The 20498-nt window shown below is 44.8% G+C and overlaps 1 protein-coding gene across 3 annotated transcripts; it reads right to left on the bottom strand.

Annotated features, from left to right (window-relative positions):
* Positions 1 to 2968: 2968 nt before the first annotated feature.
* On the bottom strand, positions 2969 to 7402 carry SRSF5 (serine and arginine rich splicing factor 5). 3 transcript variants are annotated; one of them, XM_077322613.1, is made up of 8 exons: positions 7224 to 7402; positions 6425 to 6573; positions 6012 to 6082; positions 5733 to 5831; positions 5191 to 5260; positions 4007 to 4080; positions 3786 to 3896; positions 2969 to 3671 (listed from the first exon to the last, which is right to left on the bottom strand). In XM_077322613.1, exons 2-8 carry the CDS (start codon positions 6548 to 6550, stop codon positions 3422 to 3424), a joined length of 801 nt encoding a protein of 266 aa, XP_077178728.1. In that variant the 5' UTR covers positions 6551 to 6573; positions 7224 to 7402; the 3' UTR covers positions 2969 to 3421. The 3 variants fall into 3 exon arrangements, with proteins under 3 accessions (XP_077178728.1, XP_077178727.1, XP_077178729.1); XM_077322612.1 differs by having other exon boundaries at positions 6425 to 6576; positions 7224 to 7399; XM_077322614.1 differs by lacking the exons at positions 2969 to 3671; positions 3786 to 3896; positions 4007 to 4080 and having other exon boundaries at positions 4107 to 5260; positions 6425 to 6576; positions 7224 to 7399.
* Positions 7403 to 20498: the final 13096 nt, after the last annotated feature.

Raw genomic sequence — 20498 nt, 5'->3', positions numbered from 1 at the left:
GGACCACTCAACGCCTTTTACTGAGGCCCGGGGGGGGGGGGGGTAATTTACTCCTCTACTCTCAACCACTGCCCTAACACTCTCTGATCGCTATGGTAATGTTAAACATCCCTTCAAAATAAGATACAGACACGCCACAACAATGAACATAAGGAACATTTTATTTTCATGGAAATTTTAACTCATAACAATGACAAATCAATGGGAACCCTGAGCTTGTTTCTCTGCAACGAGAGAGTCCCATCTGGGAGTGATGGGAGACAATGACACCCAAAGTGTGTTGTAAAGGGCCGGGGGGGGGGGGTGTCTTTTGCAGCCCACCTCCAATTGGTCGACGGACTACAGGTTGGGGATCGCTACTCTAGCGTTTTCATGGCAGACTCAATAAGGGGTGGTTTGCCAGTGCCTTCCCTAGTCATTACCCTTTACCCCCCCCCCCCCAGCAAGCTGGGTACTCATTTTACCGACCTCGGAAGGATGGAAGGCTGAGTCAACCTTGAGCCGACTGCTGGGATTGAACTCCCAGCCTCATGGGCAGAACTTTCAGACTGCATGTCTGTGGCCTTACCACTCTGCGCCACAAGAGGCTACGATCACTACTGTAAACCTATTGTGCTTAATGGAAATTTGGGAGATGAAGTAGAGCCACAGTTGCCTTCCCAACTTCATGTAGGTGATTCAAAATGCACAAATGGCTTGAGTTGCTGTCCTATGCCAGTGCAGAAAACTCTTCAGTTCACGGGACCCTCCAGGGCTCAGTGTTTGTTCTTAGATCAGATGTTTTGATATAAATCTGTGCCCAGAAAGTGCCTTGCTGCTCAGTTCTCAAAAGAAAGACAAAGTGGAACACACCTAGCACACACAGAGCCTGCCCTTCAAGGGGATCCAGCCATGGGTTTCCTGCCCTGCTGATGGGACAAAATCTGTAGGTCCAACTTAACCAGTAAGGCTTCCTTCTTGCAAGGTTTCCTACCATGCACAACAGCCATTGGTCAGTCCAGTTAGCTAGCAGCAGCTCATTTGTAGTACAGGAAAGCCATCTTCTAGATGCCATTTCTCAAGCGTAGCCCCCTCCTGTTGTTCTCTTCCACCTTTCAAGGCCACACTTACAAAGGCACCCTTTTCTGCATTCTTGGGGGACCCCCTGGGTTTGCAGAAAAATCTAAAATCTTTAAAAAATTTATAATGGGGGCATAAGCCCCACTCACCCCCCCCCCCATTGAAGTGCACTTACCTTTGAGGGGCTCAGCAGCAGATAAAGCAGTGGGGCCTCCCCAGCCCTTCGCGATGGCAGGGAGTCTGTGAGGCCAGCACTGAGAGGCTAATGGTATAGCAAGAAAAGAGAAGGGGGAGAGGTAGCAGGAAAGTCAGGATAAAGCATGCGTGTGGGGGTACCCAATTGTATATTCTAATCAAGTCGGCCAGATCTGAAAATTTAAATCCAGTTATTGGAACACTGAACGGGCAAGCCAGAGCTCCCTAGAAACCTGAAAATCACCTGGGGGTTTGCAGCAAAAGATGAAATCTAAAAATATTCCTTGGGAAACCCTCAGAAACCCTATGAACAACACTTGTAGCTTTTAAGTGACTATTCCCTCAGTTATGTAACCATCGCATTCCAGGGCAGGAGCCTTGAAAGGGTTCTTGTTGGGGCCAAACAGAGGAATATTTTACTCCAGCTTGGGAAATTCCTGACACCTTTGGGGGCGGGGGGTTGGGATCAGGGCCTCAGCCATAAGGTTGGCAACCTTAGGCCCAGCAGCACCCACTGGGTGACTATGCTACTTGATCTGCATGTATTTAAGTCCTTCCGGCTTGCTACTGTTGAACAGAGGCCACCCTACTGAGCCCAGCAGGCCGTCATGCTTAGAAATATCTGAGATCCAGGTTTGAATCACCATGTGATTCCCAGCAGATAGCTAGGTTAAGGTAGGTTAAAAAAATCAGTGTGAACCAAATACACAAAAAGGAAGATTATGTGAGAGTTTCTATGAGGGAAAAAACATGTAGAGGGCTTGGAAAAGTAGAACTTGAAGAGGACAGAAGACATAGTGAGGTCAACCCCCCCTCCCCAATTCTTGAAGGTTCCCCCTGCCATGCAAGTCAAACCGGCCTACTAGCTAGCTCACACAACTGGGCAAGTTTTCCTCAGTAGCAACATTTTGGGAGTAGCTGTAGTTCGCCAACTTCGGTTTAGGGAACTCCCAGATTTTGGGATTAAGGCCTGGAGGCAACAGACCCCAGGGAAGTATGCTGCCAGACACCACCCTCTAAAGCATTCATTTCCACCAAGGGAACTAGCATTGTCAATCTCCAATTAAGACCTGGAGCGCTCCCAGGATCAAAACTCATCTCTAGACAACAGATCCCCACCCAAGAAATATAAAAACTGCCAAATTAATGTCAACTGAAAAATGCCATACATGACCCTCCATACCCAAGAGCCAGTTTGGTGTAGTAGTTAGGAGTGCAAACTTCTTATCTATCGAGCCGGGTTTGATTCCCTACTCCTCCTCCACATGCAGCCAGCTGGGTGACCTTGGGCTCACCACAGAACTGATAAAGCTGTTCTGACTGAGCAGTAATAAGGGCTCTCTCAACCTCACCTACTTCACAGGGTGTCTGTTGTAGGGAGAGGAAAGGGAAGGCGAATGTAAACCACTTTGAGACTCCTTCGGCTAGAGAAAAGCAGCATGTAAGAACCAACTCTACTTCTTTAATAAGGGGCAGCAATCCCTTGTTACAGTCCTCTACAACCTCAAAAGTACAAATCAATGTATTTTATAGCAAAAGGGCTGAAGAAGTTACTCAACCTTGTGTGTGTAGACAACTGGAATTTTGGGGATATGGTATCTTAATTCTGTGCCCCAACACTTACGAGTACCAGGCACAGACATTGTTAGCACAACTTTAACAGTTAAACCAACCATTCTGGTTGAAAAGACCTTCAGAAAGAAAGACACACAAGTTTTTGAATATATTTATTATCAATAGCAACCAGTCTGACTGGAATTGGCCAAGGCAGCAAACAATACATGGAAACACCACAAATCTGAAATAAAGCTTTATTAACAGCTGGTATAGAGCTCTGTAGTCAATTCCAAACATTGAACACCCTGAAATGCCAATTACAAGAATACACCTAAAACTAAATGTTCAGAAGTCGGGTTTTTTAAAATACAAAAGATTAATTCTTTATAAAGAGCTCTACCAATATACACAAAGCTATACACTTCTGACTTAATGAAGTGAGCAGGAAAAAGATTATCAAAAAGACAATACAATTAGTTCAACAACTTCTGTGGTCCGCATGTACAAGGCTGTTCAGTCCCATTCCCTTCCCCATTCGTTCTCTGCTCCAGAAGTCACATACTTACCATCACTATTAGCAAGTATGGTTTTTAAGAGTTCCCAGGGCAACTCAATTGCCACTATCAACAGACCTCGACCGTGAGCGAGATCTCTGACGATCCACGGAAGCTGGAGACTTGGATCTACTTGAAGAAGCACGTTTCTGGCTCTTTTCAGGGACAGGAGATCTACTAACTGAACGTGACTTGCTACGGCTACGGCTTCTGGATCTGGTGTAAGATTTACGGCTTCGGGAGCGAGACCGGCTGCGAGACCGTGAAGAGCTCCTACTACGAGAGCGAGACCTGCTCCTTGACCTACTGAAAAAAGTTTAAAATAAATGACATAAAAATCTGGCTCCACACAGCAATATACTTTGATCCTAATTACATCAACGGCAACAAATAAGCCTATTTTCACCCTAGCATCCTTACCTGTGTCTTTTGCTGCCTTCAATTAGTTTAATTTTCCTTCCATTTATTTCTTTGCCAGAAAGTTTTTCAATGGCATTCTTTAGATCACTGTAAGAGGCGAACTCAACCACCCTAATTTTAAAAGAATACACAAATCAGCTTGACAAAAGACAAAAAAAGGTTTCTGAACATCATCATCATCATGTCAGAATATGTCAATATATGTATTCCAAGATACTCACCCTTCATTTAATTTAGGTCTATGTGCATCTGCAAAGGTTACCTCCCCAGCTTGCCTCATGAAGTCTTTGAGGTCCTAACACGAGATCAAATATATTAACGCAAAGAAAGAGACAGTACTGAAAGTATAAAGTTAAAAATTACTACTGTAAGAAAAGACGTTAAGAACTAAAAAGGTGGCAAATGCCACACTTGTAGATAATTCTATATTTGATAGAATACATCAGGGCACGAAATAAATGAAAACAGCAAGTTGCTTTAAGCAAAATGCTCAATTTTAACATTAAGCTATGTTCTATGCACATTACTGAACAGAAAGACATCTTTATTTGTAACAAAGCAATCTGAAGCAGTTTTATGATTAAACATTACATTTACAAAAGCACCAATTATTTTGTGCCCCATATGCCATTAAAAATATAGTTTACTTTACCTTCATTAAAATTTCCCTAGGCTAGCCAAGCAGCAAACTGCATTAAGCGATCGAAGGTACCGTCATGATATATGCCCGACTGGCTCTTCGCCAACCATTTGAAGAACACTACCCAGTCGGTGGAAGCCTTTAATCGCACAGCCCTCCCTATTAGCAGACTACTCGCAGATCCAGACATTCTCTATGCTTGAGCAGTTACACCAAGGACCACTTTACTGCGATCAGGATTCCAACGACCAACTAATGCGTATCTTTCAACTCTCTTGATCAGGATCTCTTATTCGAAGCGTTACACGAGGAACAGTTCTCAACTTAGGAATCAGATCTCGTTAACTCTCGGGGATCGCCGCAACCCGGCACTTTAAGGAAGTGCATCGATTACGTCTAGACCGGCAAACACAGATCTAGAGGTGGCCAACTGATACACTGGAGGAGCTGACTGGAAAAGTCAACCAGGCCCAACCAAGAGTGACCAAGACAGAACGATTAGGATAACCCACAGGCACTCCTCGTCATAAGGCCAACGACACAGATAGGCTGGCAAATAAAATGGATTTTTAAAGTGGTTAAAATGGATTTTGAAAACAAGGTAAAATTACATTAAAATATATTATTATTAAAACTACTTTTGAAAATATATTTAAACATTTAACTTTTAATAATAAATAGTTTAATTTTAAGATTAAAAATTAGATTAAAAATAATATATATATTACATACCCGTTAATCGGAGTCTAAAGAAAAATAACAAACCTGCCAGCTGACTCTAGATGACAAATTTTCTACAATAAGTCGATTTTCTGTCCTTACAGGTGGAGCATTTCTAAGTGGAATAAAAATTATAATGTTACTACACCCACTAATGACTGAATTAAGCAAAAGTAATTTCCCCTTAAGAGGCCTCATTGAGAAGTAATGACAAACCTATCTGCCTATGCTGAGACAAAATGCAGCTTGCCTCATGTCTGTGCACCATGTATTGCACCAAGGTACACTGAAATCTTCCTGATTACAGAATCCCCAGGGGAACACCTATTTGCTGCTGAGTTATTTTCCACACCATGGGATTCTGAACCTGAATTAAACCATGGCTTAGCATGTTACTTTGAGATACAAGATACATGCTTTAGGACTTGCAGAATGTAACTTTACAAAAGGCAACTGTAACTGCAGACATGATTTGATGTAAGGAGAAATACAACAGAGATTGCACAAGAACAAGCTGTGCCACAGAGACAGGATTGTTGCTGCATTTGAATGCAGCCATACTACTGGATCTAACAACAGGGACATACCTTCTATCATTACGTGGACGTCTACTACTAAATCGGTCAGAGTATCGCCCTCTGCCTCTTCCACCTCTAGAACGGGCCCTTGCATGTTCAATTGTAACTCTGGAAAGAAAGTAAGCATTTAATGGTTCAAATTTGTGTGAAGAAGGATCAGAAACAAAATTTAGAATAAAGATTCAAGTTACTTGGTCATTAATGTATCATGCGTTACTATCCTTCTCAACATAATTATTCAATCTAAACATTTTGCTTTAGGAAAGAAACAATAGGCTCAAGACTTACCGTTCACTACAAAGCTCTTTTCCATCCAATTCATATACTGCATCGTCAGCATCTCTGGGATCTTCAAACTCCTGCAGGACAGAAAGAAAATGCATCAGAATTAGAACTGCAACCTAAAGTATAACTTTACTTAAACAAAAAAAAACTGTGACAGTATTTCACAGCAGCCAGTTAAATAGCATTTGAGCTACAGTCTTATATATGCTCAGTCCCAAATCCCACTTAATTGACTATGGCTCTAGCAAAAGCATTCTGAAAGAACTGCCACCTTGATATGGAACACAGCAAAACAAAAAAGTGTCATTTAAAAGGGATGCATTCATGGCCAAGTTCCACAAACCAATTCTTCTCCCAAAGAGATCCATTTAAGCATCCTAACACTGCTTATGCTTCAATCAGGCACCTCCACTTACCACAAATCCGAAGCCTCTTTTCAGGTCAATGTCTCTGATCCGTCCGTATCCCTTGAAAAACCTCTCCACATCCTTTTCTCGGGCTGCTGGATTCAACCTCCCGATGAACACACGGCAGCCACTCATGGTGTCACTCAAGACGGATGGCGCTGCTGAAGAAGGTAAACCGTTAAAAGAAACCAGCCATAAACGGAGACCCTCAGTCCCAGCCGTACAAACGCGGGAGAGAAAATGGCTGCCGCAAATATAGGTCAGCCGCGCCTGGCAGCGCCCACCAGCCTGACTGTGCCGCAGTCCTCGCTCCGCCTTTCTCTGCCGCAATCTGACATCAAGGCAGGCAGAGCGCCAGGCAGCCCCGCCCAACTCCTGCGGTTCCAATTGGAACTGGGCTCGAAGCACCGCCCCTCGCTGAGCCAATCAGAAAACGCCACATTCTCACCTCCTCCTTTTATGACAAAAAACCGACAGATTTATTCAGCTACACGGGAAACTACTTGCGCATGCGTTCTGAGTTCCTCGCTCTTAAGAGAATTAAATCGACGCCATCACCTTCACAAAATGGCGGCGAAGCCCCACCCGCGTCGGTGGCTGTAGCGCCCCCATCACGGCCCTCCGAGCATAAAACCGACCTCACCCGCCCTCCCCTGGAAACCGAGTCCTATTTGTTCCCTCCCGCGCATAGAATGTGCCCCAAAATGTTCCCCCTAATCTGGATTTCCGTAGCCTTCCCTTCGCCCATCCGAGCTCGTTCTCGCAGCAGACTCCAAACCAGCCTGGCAGCCGCTCAATCCTCACAAACCTGCACTACGGCGTGATAATTTGACCAAGATCTCTGGCTGTGCAGAAGTTTGTCGACACTCAGCGAACGATCGCCCCCGCCAACCTTACCGGACGACGACCGACTCTCGACTAACCAACCAGCGCCTAACTCAGCCACAAAATGGAGCCTCGACCCACGTGACCCCGTTGACGCTCAATGATAGGCGGAAAGCCCTAGGCGAGCCACAGGGGGGCGGGGCGGGTTCTCGACACCGCCTTAAGTCACGGGAGTGAAGGAGGATAGACGCGTGAGGTCGACCTTTGCGCGTGCGCACTCGGAAGAATCGTTGTGGGCGTTTTCTAGAAGGTCCTGGGAAGGCTTCGCGTTCCGCCGGGGGCAGCGCTACTTCTCCAGCATTGGTTCAAGACCCAGTCTCCGGCGCTCTCTTTCAGAGGGCCGATATCGTGCACGACCGGGCGCCTGCGGTGCGTTCCGACGTTGCTCGCGTCGGTGGCGCTTTGTAAAGGCGCCTTCCAGCCCACCGGGCGCACCTTAGTCCCGCGCAATAGGCTCCCGCCCGCATGAAATGTTCTCCGCCCGTGGGTCAGGGCGGGGACCCTTTGCTTCCCGAAGACTCCCTCCGGGACGGTCTCAGGCGCCTTTGGGCTCTAAACGGAACCGCTCCGTCGGAGGGTTGCCACACGCGCCATGCTGCTTCCGTCCCTCGGCCATGCATGGCCGCCCTTCGCCGGTCTGGGGCCTGCTGCCTTCCGGCCGGGCTCCAACTGCTACGATGCCTTCCTAAGTCTCGTTCCCAATTGGCAATTGACCGATCAGTCTTTTCAAAGCAATTGTTAATGTCGAAACTACGGCCTGAAGCCCCTAAGATTATGTAGTAACATTTTAAAATGGCCTTTAAAGTGTTGCTTTGGCAAACTTGTATACAGAATTTTATTTTCTAGAAAATTACCAAGAACAAAACAATTGCAGCCTGGATACCTGGAAAAACTGCCTTGAAATATTTAAGTGAGATTTTTTTTAGGCAAGGAGTGAAGTATGGTGTTCTCTCAGTGCAGGTTTGATTCCCTGCTCCCCCACATGCAGCCATCTGGGCGACCTTGGGCTCGCCATGGCACTGAGAAAGCTGTTCCGACCAAGCAGTGATATCAGGGCTCTCTCAGCCTCACCTACCTCAGGGTGTCTGTTGTGAGGAAAGGGAAGGCGAATGTGAGCCACTGAGACTTCAAGTAGAGAAAAGCAGCATATAAGAACCAACTCTTTAACACAGCATTGCATAATGTCCCTGCTACCTCAGTGCCTCTGGCAACTCTTGTCTCTATTGGCCCTGCTAGGTGGGAAAGAACCCAAAGCACTGTTCATGTGGGGGCTTGCCCTACAGAAGAGAGTGACTGCATGAAGTAGGGAACACCCAGGAGACTAAGGGAGGAGACTTACCCAAATGGCATTCCACAATGATATGATATCACTTCTGTATGTATAACTGGAACTGGCATCAATGTCTTACAGGATATTTTGGAATTTACGCAAAACTGATTTTTACAATAGAGTTTCAAGGTAATCCTAGAGCATCCCATGATGTAGTGATATCACTTCTGGTTGTGCAGCAAATATGACATAGTGTCACAGAATGCTGTTTTGGGCCCCCATTTTTCAAGGAGTAGCAGGAACACTAGGCCAAGGCTAGGAGGCAACCTGGCCACCCTAACCTCAGGGACTGACAAGCTGGCACTCCTTGAAGTGAAGAATCTGGAGCAGAGCCTTCAGCTGAGATCTTGGAATCCAATGTACTGATTCTGGGCAGCACCTGAATTCCCTGATCTTCCACCATGGCATTTCCTAGCTTGTTTATCCTCTAAGGATTTTATTCCTAAATCCATGTCTGTTCCAGAAGGAGTCACAACAGGCCTGGCAGTAACAGCATCTTCTTCCACAATGTCCCCCTAACAGAAGAAGAGTTGGTTCTTATATGTCGCTTTTCTCTACTGAATGAGTCTCAAAGCGGCTTACATTCACCTTCCCTTTCCTCTCCCCACAACAGACACCTTGTGAGGTGGGTGAGGTTGAGAGAGCCCTGATATCACTGCTTGGACAGAACAGTTTTATCAGTGCCGTGGTGAGCCCAAGGTCACCCTGCTGGCTGCATGTGGGGGGGGGGTGCAGAATCGAACCCAGCATGCCAGATTAGAAGTCCGCACTCCTAACCACTACACCAAACTGGCTCTCAACCCCCCCGTCCATTTGTTCTGGAATGCTGGACCACCTGACCTCATTTAGTAATAACCCTCCCCCCCCCCAAAAAAAAACAACATTTTTTTTTAGGTCTGAATTGCCAACTGGATATAACATTGCATTAAGCAAAGTAGTCTCTGGCTCATGAAATATTATGCAGCATGTGGTCCTTTTTAGGATGCCTGAAGACTCTTTGCTGATTTCTTTTCACGCAGCATGGATATGTGGGAAGTTATATCCTGTGTCATCAAGAACATTTACCTACACATATACTGAGACTTGACTGGGGTAAACAAGCAAATCTGCTCCACTATATATTTCTGATAAGGTCTTGGAGGAGGAGCTGGTCTCATGACCTAAATGCCACTCAGTGCTTAACACCCACTCAGGGTGGCTGTCCCAGCCCTGAGTTCCGTATCCTCCAACCAGCTTGCCCGTCTGTCCTGCAGCCAGCCAATCACCTTCCATCCCTCACCCCTGACCATGATCTGCTCCTTGAGAGCTGCCCCTGCTGGTGAGTTCCATAACAGCTCCCTGTATCCTTTCCAGGTCCTGTGGGGAGGGAGAGGCCATCCACAGAGTTCTCCCACCCCACCCCAATCTAGTGCCCGTTGTATTCCTAAATGCAACGGGCTTTGCCACTAGTAATAAATAAATAAAATAATGGCACTCCAGGGAATTTCCCTTTCCTACACTGGTAAGGCTGAAAGTTTATAACAACCACTGAAGAAATATAGAGCATTGGAGGCATAAGGTAAAGGTAAAGGTATCCCCTGTGCAAGCACCGAGTCATGTCTGACCCTTGGGGTGACGCCCTCTAGCGTTTTCATGGCAGACTCAATACGGGATGGTTTGCCAGTGCCTTCCCCAGTCATTACCGTTTACCCCCCAGCAAGCTGGGTACTCATTTTACCGACCTCGGAAGGATGGAAGGCTGAGTCAACCTTGAGCCGGCTGCTGGGATTGAACCCCCAACCTCATGGGCAAAGCTTTCAGGCGGCTGCCTTACCACTCTGCGCCACAAGAGGCTCTTATTGGAGGCATAGCAGTTTCATAAACTGAAAACTCATCAATTGCAAAACAACACCCATACAATGACTGGTCCACTCCAAATAGTTCAATGAAGATATTTTAAAATTAAAAATAGAACTTTAATCAGCTGCAAATTTTTCATTTTAAAATTATGGTACATGTGCAGGAAGATGTTATTATGTTGAACCATAAATAGAAAGGAAACAAATTAGCAATATGGCATCATTTTAAATGGGTACGGTTAGTCCAATAAAGGCATTATCGTACTGAATTGTGAAAAATACATACTTTTCCTCGTGAAAATTTCCATGGAGGTGGCTATGTTAGGTTGCTTCCACACAGAAGTTTTGCTCTGGTTTGGAATCCAAACGTGGGCACTTTTCAGAGGGCATCCACACAGTGTCATTCCCTAATTATGTGCTTTCTGAGATTTCCCTTGCCTTTGATATGATTTTTCTCCAACCCCCTTTTCATATAATCTTTATAAAAAGTTCAGACAAAGTACCTTTGTGCACCATCCAAATGGGGAGATGGCAGTTTTTAAGGTCCTTCTCATATCAACCTCATTTCTTTTCCCCATCACACACACACACCAGTGTGATTTTTCCATGTGCTACTAGAGGGACCTAAAAAAACAAACAACATAATTGCCAGATCACTATAGCGCAATACTATTATAATGATCTATTGCCATGAACAACTAGTTCCTCTGAATTTCCAGATTTTGTTTTTTGAAGGCCTTTAATTCTTTATGCTGCAATTATATCAAGGGAAATGTGCTCCACTCTTTATATCTCTGCAATGAATAGGAGTGTTAAACATACAGCCTGGGGCTCTTATTCGGCCCGTGAGCAATATGTGAGAGGAAGAGAAGGTAGGAGGTTGCTGGGGGAATGGATGCACACATGTTGCTGCATATTTGGCAAGTTAATTTTCCCATTCTTCTAAGTGGGGGCAGACATTTTGCTGCTGTTAGGGGCAGGGTTATCCTTTTGATTCCTGAACATCTCCCAGCCCCATCTGGAAGTAAAATACAAAGAAACACCACCAGTAAGTAATATGCAAGAAAAACAAGGGACTTAGTTTATTTATTTCTTTTTTTTAATAATATTTTTATTTTGGTTTTCCAAGATTAGAGATAATGAAATACAGGCAATCTACATTGTTAATGCAGAAAAAGAAAGGTTATGCTCTTCATTTGATACATTTAGTCCCCCGTTTCAATCCCCTTTTGTAATATTTAAAGATAATACAATGCAAATAATCTACATTATTGATACAGAAAGAAAAAGATTATGCTCTTTGTTTGATACACTTGATACCCCGTTTCAATCCCCTTTTAACTTATTTTCTTAGGTAGATCAGATAAGGGCCCCATTGTTCTTGAAAAGCCTCTTCTCTTCATTTAAGATTATAAGACTCCACATGGCTACACTATTATGGACTTTTACCCAAAGCTTATAAACTTTTTCACGTTTCCACCACATTTAAAAAGAGAAGTCTACTTTGTTACCATCGTTTCAACATTTGTTTGCATAGTTTTTAACAATTTTAGCAATCATAAACAATTTATACTTAACATGGTCTTAGAGCCATCCTCATTTCCACTAGGGAAAAGAAAAAGAAAAGCCTATATATATATAGGTTGTTAAAGTTGTAAGTTATATAAGTGTACATTATTAATACAAAAAATGATAAAATCTTTGTTACTTACATTTACACCTCCTCAGTTAGGTGCCTCCTGTTAGTTATGCTTTAAGTTTAAGCTGAGAGTCACTACAGAGATATGTTAATTCAAATTCAGCTTGCCTATATGGCTACGGAAAAAAGCAGAAGGAGGAAAAGAATTTCAACCACTGTGTTTCATTTCCGTTCCCCAAGCTTCTTAAGGGGGTCTCCTATCGAGGCCTGCCGCATCCTGTTGTTCCCGCTGACCCATGTTCTGTCCAGTTGACCTTTGGCTTAGAGAGTGCAGTTGTAGTCTTTCCCTCGAGTATACATCGGTGAGTCTTGAAACAGTTGTACCTCCTGGGCTCCAATATCAGTACAGTTTTTTTTCCAAGAAGCTCCTTTCAATCGATTACTTTCACAGCGGATCCATATATCTTTTGATTGGTTCTTGTATACTGTTGCTTTGGAGTGGCTGTATGTCTTCTTAGGTAGGGAGTCCTTATCTAGGCTGCAAAGCTCCGACATCCCCTTTTCCATCTCCATAGTTTCAAATTTCTCTTCTGCTGGTAATTTTCAACCTTGTTTAGAGCTATCATCAGCCACTGTTATTGATTCATCATTCCTGTTAGAGACTTCTTCCTTGCCGCCCTTGAACTCCTTGAGCATATCTTTAAGCAAGCCATCTGTATATGCTTTCAAGTCTTGGGTCTGTTTCTCTAATAAATAAGCAAATTTCTTTAGCATGGACATGTTGCAGGCAATTTTGCGAATAACCAGTAGAGGTCCTACGGAGTCCTAACGAAGAGCAACAGTCTGTTTTGATATTAAAGCAATGTCTCGTACTGGAACAGAATTCTCGCGAGATCTTCTCACCCACGGCTCTTATCTCTTATCTCCGAAAACCAAAACAAATGCCGTAAGAGCTATTACTAATTAGTTTGAGTTATTTGAAGTCCTTCTTCTACTTAGAAAAGAGAATTGGCCTGCCTCGTATCGAGGTGGCTTCAAGCAGAGCCAGAGACGGGGGAAAAGAAGAAACAGGAAGGTACTTGCGAGTTTATGCGTTGATTGATGTCTTAATATCTTGGAGTTTAGCAGATGTCCTCCCCTCAGTTCACAGTTGCAATAAATCGTAGTAGAGGATCAAAGTAGATTCGCTTATCTTCCTGTCACTCTAGCTTGCTTAAATTAAAGAAAGCAGCTTTCCATGCCGAGAGTTTGTTCCAGAGGAGAAGGTGCCGGGGGAAACCCCACTCACTGTTTATAGGCTCGATCTGATGTCTACCAGATATTTTCACTCCGAAGTTGTGATGAATCGAAAGTCTTGCAGGGAAGTATCCAATTAGCTTTGTAGATTGAGATTTGTAGATTGCAGAGTTGAAAGAAGAGAAAAAGATTTTAAAATGGCGGACGGCACTTACTGGACCCTGTGCACACTGAGCTTACGTTCCAGTGGGATATTAATTTCCCTGCGGAACAGAGAGGCCCCAGAGATTCACAAGGAATTCCTGAGAAGATTGTGGGTGGGTTAGTGTACCCAAAACCCGATTCTGTCAATCACAGCAGCGATTGACCCTCAGTGGAACAGGAGCTCGAAGTATTCGAGCTATCCAAGTGCCATGTCTCCGCCCACTCCGGACTTAGTTTATTTCTGAGCTATTTAAAGCCTTCACACACACAAAAGGACCAGAAGCATCTTTTGTAGACTTCACTTGGAGGTTGGGTCCTCAGAAGCAAGGGAGAAAGTTTTGCCGTACCTAATAACCTTACCTTTAGAATGTAACCGCCTAGATATTGAGGGGGGGGGGATTCACAGTCAGAGTAGTTCAGCAGAGGAATAGGCTACCTAAGGAGGAGGAATAGGCTGCCTAAGGAGTAGAGGAATCTTCAAGCAGCAGCTGGACAGATATTTATCCAGGATGCTTTGGGCTGATCCTGCATTGAGCAGGGAATTGGACTAGATGGCCTGTATGCCCCTTCCAACTATGATTCTATACTATGAAAACACTTTAAAACACAAGTTTAGGTGCTGCCTAAATAGAAGCGAACCAACCACACATGAAAATCAATTGGACCACAAATGAATTATAGTTGAGATAATGACACCATCTAAAAGTGATCCCAAACCATCCACAGTTTCATTTTTTAAAAAAATCCAATTTCACACAAAGGCACACAGCACTCTGGAAAGTCTGTTAGAAAGTGTCATCAGTGGAGAAATTTTGGTGTGGAAATAGGAACACTATGGCCAATTTTCTTCTTTTCATTTCCATTTCCAGTCAGAATATTTCATGAACAGTGTATATTTCAAACCAGAGATATTGAATACATGCAGTTCATGATAGTTTCATTCCATTTCGAGAATGGAATTATCTGCCTGACACTGTTTTAACAGCTCCAAAATATATTGCTATTTTAAGCCTGCATACCCAACAAAGACTCTTTCCAACGATTTACAGTGTTGCTGTTGTTTTTAATGGCAAAAATCCTGGAACTAGAATGCTAAAATGAGGAATTAATTTTACTCATCTTGTGTGTCTTTGCTACAGGTTACTCTCTCATTTTTGAGCTTCCCTTAACTGCCACTAGAACTAAAAGTCTGTTGTTGTTGTTGTTGCTTTTAATGAAAGAGACTAGCAACAACTCTTAGGATGGGGTGGCCAAACTGTAGCTCTCCAGATGTCAATAGTCTGGCAAGGACTCATGGTAATTGTAGTCAATGGACATCTGGAGAGCCACAATTTGGCCACCCCAGCCCTAGGCTATATAGATGTATCTTGGGAATTCTGTGCTGCCAGGGCAACTGGCCATCTGTTGCCTTCTTGATCATGTGCCAAACAAATGAACAATGGTGTTTTGTAAACCAATGAGAAAGAACCCGCTCCATCCCTGTTGTGAGACAGAAGAACATCAATATTTCTGCACTGAAAGCACGGATTAGCCACTGTCAGTCAATCACAGTTTTCAGTAAACAGCTTCATCCTTACCACAAAGGACATTATCATCCCCATTATGCATAATTAGAACGGTGTGGTGGTGGGTGTGCTTTAGATTAGTTTTCCAGGGCTATCCATGCATCTTTTTAATAGGCTCCAGACAGTAAGAGATAGCACAGTCACACACACACACACAAGCTTATGCTGGAGGCATTCTGTTACGATCTGAATGGGAAGCAGTTTTTAAATTAAATATCCCCTGATGAAGTACATATTTTAGTGTGCATCACATCCGGTTTCAGTTTAAAAAATGCCAGTTTTGCACCTTTAGATCCTCAGCATTAAAAAATGAAAATGTTTTAAAAGTCATTAAAGAAAACCAAAGTAAAACTACTCTTTTCTCTTTTGTGCCACAAAACCCAGCACAGGCCCCAGAAGATCTGACCATTAGAGCAGTTCCTCAATGGAATAGGCTTCCTCAGGAGGTGGTGGGTTCTCCTTCCTTGGATGTTTTTAATCAGAGGCTAGAGAGGAATTGTGTCAATGCTTGACTCTTGAGGCCCTTTTTGCATGCCCCGGGGAAATGCCAATGACCACTTTGGAGTCAGAAGGCAAATTTCCTCTAGGCCAGACTGGCCATGGATCCTGTTTTTTGGGGGGGTGGGGGTGGGGAGCATCATCTGGGCATGGAATTGGGGTTACTGTGGGTGAGCAGGTAGTTGTGAATTTCCTGCATTCTACAGGCGGTTGGACTAGATTACCCTGGAGATCCCTTCCAACTCTATGATTCTAAGGAAAGTCCCCACCCCACTGTAACCTGCCATACCCCTCAAAATCTGGCCCTGGGTATGGGTGGACACCTGAAAATAGCATAAGAGATGAAGTGAGTGTTCTTGGCCCACATGAGCCAGTATTTTTAATAGAAAAGGCAGGCCAACTGTTCAGATGAAGAATATTTCAGGTGTGCACATTCTCACACTGTGTTATCAGTTATAGTGAGTTATAGAGAGCCCTCTTGATGTAGTGGGTTAAGAGTAGTGCCATCTGGCAAGCTCGTCACAGCCCTATTAGGGGCTGATCTCACAGAGAAGTCCTGTCAGAACTCTCTCAGCCCCACCTACCTCATAGGTTGTCTGTTGTGGGAATAAGAAGGTGATTGTAAGTCGCTTTTGAAACTCCTTCTAGAGAAAAGTGGGGTATAAAAATCAACTCTTCTTCTTCTTCTGAAAGGGAAGAGCCAGCATCCTGTGATTCACATCTGGTGCCATAAGAAGCTACTCAGTTGGCGCCATCACACGTTCATGACCTTACAGCGTATGAAGCAATTTTTGCAGGAAAGCCTCTAGAAGTGAGCAGAAAGGTGCCTGACATAGTATTGGATTGGAATTTGGAACAAAAATACCCACGTGACCCAGAGAGGCATGCATTTTGCATGGAAACAAACTGTCTTGACTCTAACTAGCTCTTCCTGGTAACAAACGTCACTATCCCACCCTCTGTCTGCCTTCCTATATGTAATGGTTGCAGACATCTTATATCACTGTATCTGAAGAAGTGTGCATGCACAGGAGAGCTCATACCTTGAATAAAACTCTGTTGGTCTTAAAGGTGCCACTGGACTTCAAATTTGTTCTGCTGCTTCAGACCAACACGGCTACCCACCTGAATTTGTCTCGTATGTGGAACATTAAACACTTTTCCCTTTCTCTTTATGGAAGCACTTCTCCTTTACAGCACTAGATGGTGACATTTAATTGCAGTAACCTCAATACATACCCTTTCCCCGACTTTAATGTTTAGAAAAGGCATGGAAGTTAGGACACATACCTCAAAACCTATGCATGTAAAGATCTTAGTGCAGTGGTTCCCATCCTTCCTAATGGTGTGATCCTTTAATACAGTTCCTCATGTTGTGGTGACCATAAAATTATGCAAGTGTTCTTTCACAGAAATTAAACCAAAACTGAACAATGGTGTGAAGATCCATTGTTCATGATTATATATAAATTGTTTTTCCCCCCAGGGTTTCTCAGTTCATTTCTGCCTCTTGTTCCACCATGCCAATCTTACTCTTTTCCACTGCTCCAGACAGACGAACGCTCTATCACAATCTACCCCGCAAGGCTGTTGTGTGGATGATGCCCCCCCCCAGCCAAGCTGCTTGCCGTGCCATGACCCCTATGAAAGGGTCTCTTTTGAAGGTTGAGGACCGCCTCCGGGGGTGAGGAAGAGCCGGCGGCCCGGGCGCCGTGCATACGCGTTAGCGCCCCCTGGTGGTGAAAACATGCACGAGTGGAGCTGCTGTGCATGCACGTTTTCACCACCAGGGGCGATAATGTGCATGCGCGGCAGCTCCACGCATGCGTGTTTTGTCCGCCAGTGTGCTGGTGGCCGCGCCTGCCTCTTCCCCTCCCTAGCAACTAGAAGCTAGCCGGGCTGTGAGCGATGAATAGCTGCTGGTTTTTGTACTCGCATTTCATTAACCAAAGGAGCCCCAAAGCAGCTTACAGTTGCCTTCCCTTCCTCTCTTGATGCCAGACACCCTGAGAGAGCACTGACAGAACTGCTATGTGAGAACAGCTCTGGCAGGAAAACCAAACAGTGCCCCCCAGGCCAGCAAACCAGAGCAGAACAACAGTACCTGAAGTTGGCAACCTATTACAACAAGTACAACAGCTACCAAACGGGGGGCTGCAGTGCCCCCAGAACAAAACACTGAAATAAAGAACTGTACAACTGAAAACTGAAAGAAAGAACTGTAAAAATCAACTTTTAAAAGAAACAAAACCCCAAGAAGAAAAGCAAACAATGCTGCCCCTCAGATAAAAGAAGAAACAATAAATCCCAAAGCTCCCCCAAAACCCGCCCAACCCCACCCACAGAAACCAAAAGAATAGTTTGGAAGAAGGGATTAGGAAAAGAAGGGGAAAAAATATCAGAATCCCTCAGTCAAACCACTGATGTCCTACAAGGTGTCAGAGTAAGCTTTCAAGATATTTGCAGAAGGCAATGGTTAGCTGGGAGCAATTAGCTCACTTGCAAAGAGCTTGGTTTTTAAGAGCTTTGCAGAAGGCAAAGGTTAACTGGAGGCCACTAGCTCACTTGCAAAGAGCCCTGGTTGCAAATGCAATGCTGCGAATGGCTGGCTGGGGACAGGCTGTTAATCAATTACCCTGGAGAAGAGTCTAATGCTGGGACTGATCGCAGGCAAAAGAAGAAGGTGACGAAAGAGAATGAGGTGGCTGGATGGAGTCACTGAAGCAGTTGGTGCAAATTTAAATGGACTTCGAGGAATGGTAGAGGACCGGAAGGCCTGGAGGATCATTGTCCATGGGGTCGCGATGGGTCGGACATGACTTTGCACCTAACAACAACAACAACAAAGCTGAGGAAGTCTTTTAAGTGCTAAAATCTGTGTTGGAAAACTAGGCTTATATGCGAGTATATACAGTATATTGTGTGCAATTCCACAGCAAACCCTGCCATCTTGTAATCGTTAGCCATATGGTTCCATATGGGTTGGAGGCCTTTAGGACACATCTTTTCACATATGTACCAAAACCTCCTTGGCATTGGATGTTCTCCCTCCTATGAAACTCCCCATGTACCAATAGGCTGAAAGCGGCCTGTTCAATGACATGCCAGGCCCTTGGAGAAAGTGAGTAGGAGCAATTCTCATCTGGCAGAAGCAGACCTGTGGCACAAGACAAACAAGTTCATTGTGGCCCCTTCTGAAATGCAGCTTGTACCTGGCTGGCAGGCACCTCCCCAATCTCCATGACATAAAAATGACAGCAAGCCTACTGCCTCAAATTTTCCATGCCAGAGCAATAGGACGTAATGAGAATCATTGAACAGAGGAATGGACAGATCCATGGGGGACAGGCCCATCAGGGGCTATGAGCTGTGATGCTCACTACAGTGGCTTCATGGAGGTTTAGTATTCTCTGGTTCAGACCTTAACATTTCCACTTAAATGTGACAGATTGTAGGTGAGGAGAAAGACCAGTGGCTGAAATCCCAGGAAGCTGCTACCAGTCAGCATAGACAAAACCGATAACCTTTATAGACCAACAGCATATGGCAGCTCCGCTTCTGGCTCTGCATACCTGTTGCTAAGAGGCAACAGGAGGATTCTTGGGCCTCTGTGCCTCTTGTGGGTCTTCTGGGCATTTGGTTGCTACAGTGAGAAATGAGATGTTGAATTAGACAGACACCTGACCCAATAGGGCTCTTAACCACTACACCAGTGTGGTGTAGTGGTTAAGAGCAGCAGCTTCTAATCTGGTGAGCCGGATTTGATTCCCAGCTTCTCCACATGCAGCCAACTGGGCGAACTTGGGCTAGTCACAGACCTGATAGTGCTGTTCTGGCCAACTGTCCTGTCAGAGCTCTCTTAGCCTCACCGACTTCACAAGGGTGTCTGTTATGGGGAGAGAAACATTGAATCATAGAGTTGGAAGGGGCCATACAGGTCACCTAGTCCAACCCCTTGTTCAGTGCAGGATCAGCCTAAAGCATCTAGGGTAAGTATCTGTCCAGCCACTGCTTGAAGACTGCCTGTGAGGGGAAAGGCAATTGTCAGAGGAAGGGAAGGGAAGGGTAAGCCGCTTTGAGACTCCTTCCATCCTATGTATATCTGCGCACCAAGTTCTACTGAATTTGCTTCTAGTGAGCATAGGATTTCTTAGCTCCTTGGTTGCTGTCAACAGCTCTTACACACCACAGTGATAACCTGTTGTGGGGACTGCCCTGCCACAGTCCTTCAGATCCCAGCAGCCTCTTGAATCCTTTGATTCTCTCTGACAGCCAGCTTGGCACAATGATTAAGAGCAGCAGCCTCTAATCTGGAGAACCAGGTTTGATTCCCTATTCCATCAGCTGGGTGACCTTGGGCCAGTCACAGTCCTCTCAGAGCTCTCTCAGCCCCACCTGCCTCACGGGGCTTTTGTTGCAGGGAGTGGAGAGGCAGGCAATTGTAAGCCACTTTGAAACTCCTTTTGGCAGCAAAACGCAGGGGACAAAAACCAGCTCTTCTTTTTTTGTATTTCTGGCTCCCCAGCACCACTCTAACCTCATTCTCTCATGGCCTTTGATTATTCTTTCCTTGTGGCTCTCCCTAAATATCCCCAATTTCTGCAACCTGCCCTTTCTCCATGGAGCTTATGTTAGCAACAAGCCCCCTTGTCCAAGTGGCAAAATAAAGGTGCTACTGACCATCCCGCACTTGGTTTCTTGACATGCATCTTTATATCCAGACACAATTTTCCACTTGCAGATACGATTGCAAACCTCCAGATGGGGGCTGGAGACCTCCTGGAATTATAACAGATCTCTAGAATACAAAAATTGCTTTATTGAATCCATTTATTCCAGTTCTTCTGGAGAAAATGGCTGCCTTGGTAGGTGGACTGCATGGCATTAG

Source organism: Paroedura picta, chromosome 2 (assembly GCF_049243985.1).
Source record: "Paroedura picta isolate Pp20150507F chromosome 2, Ppicta_v3.0, whole genome shotgun sequence".
NCBI lineage: Eukaryota > Metazoa > Chordata > Lepidosauria > Squamata > Gekkonidae > Paroedura > Paroedura picta.
Note: the sequence above shows the minus strand (reverse complement) of the source record. Positions and strands in the feature narration are given on the sequence as shown.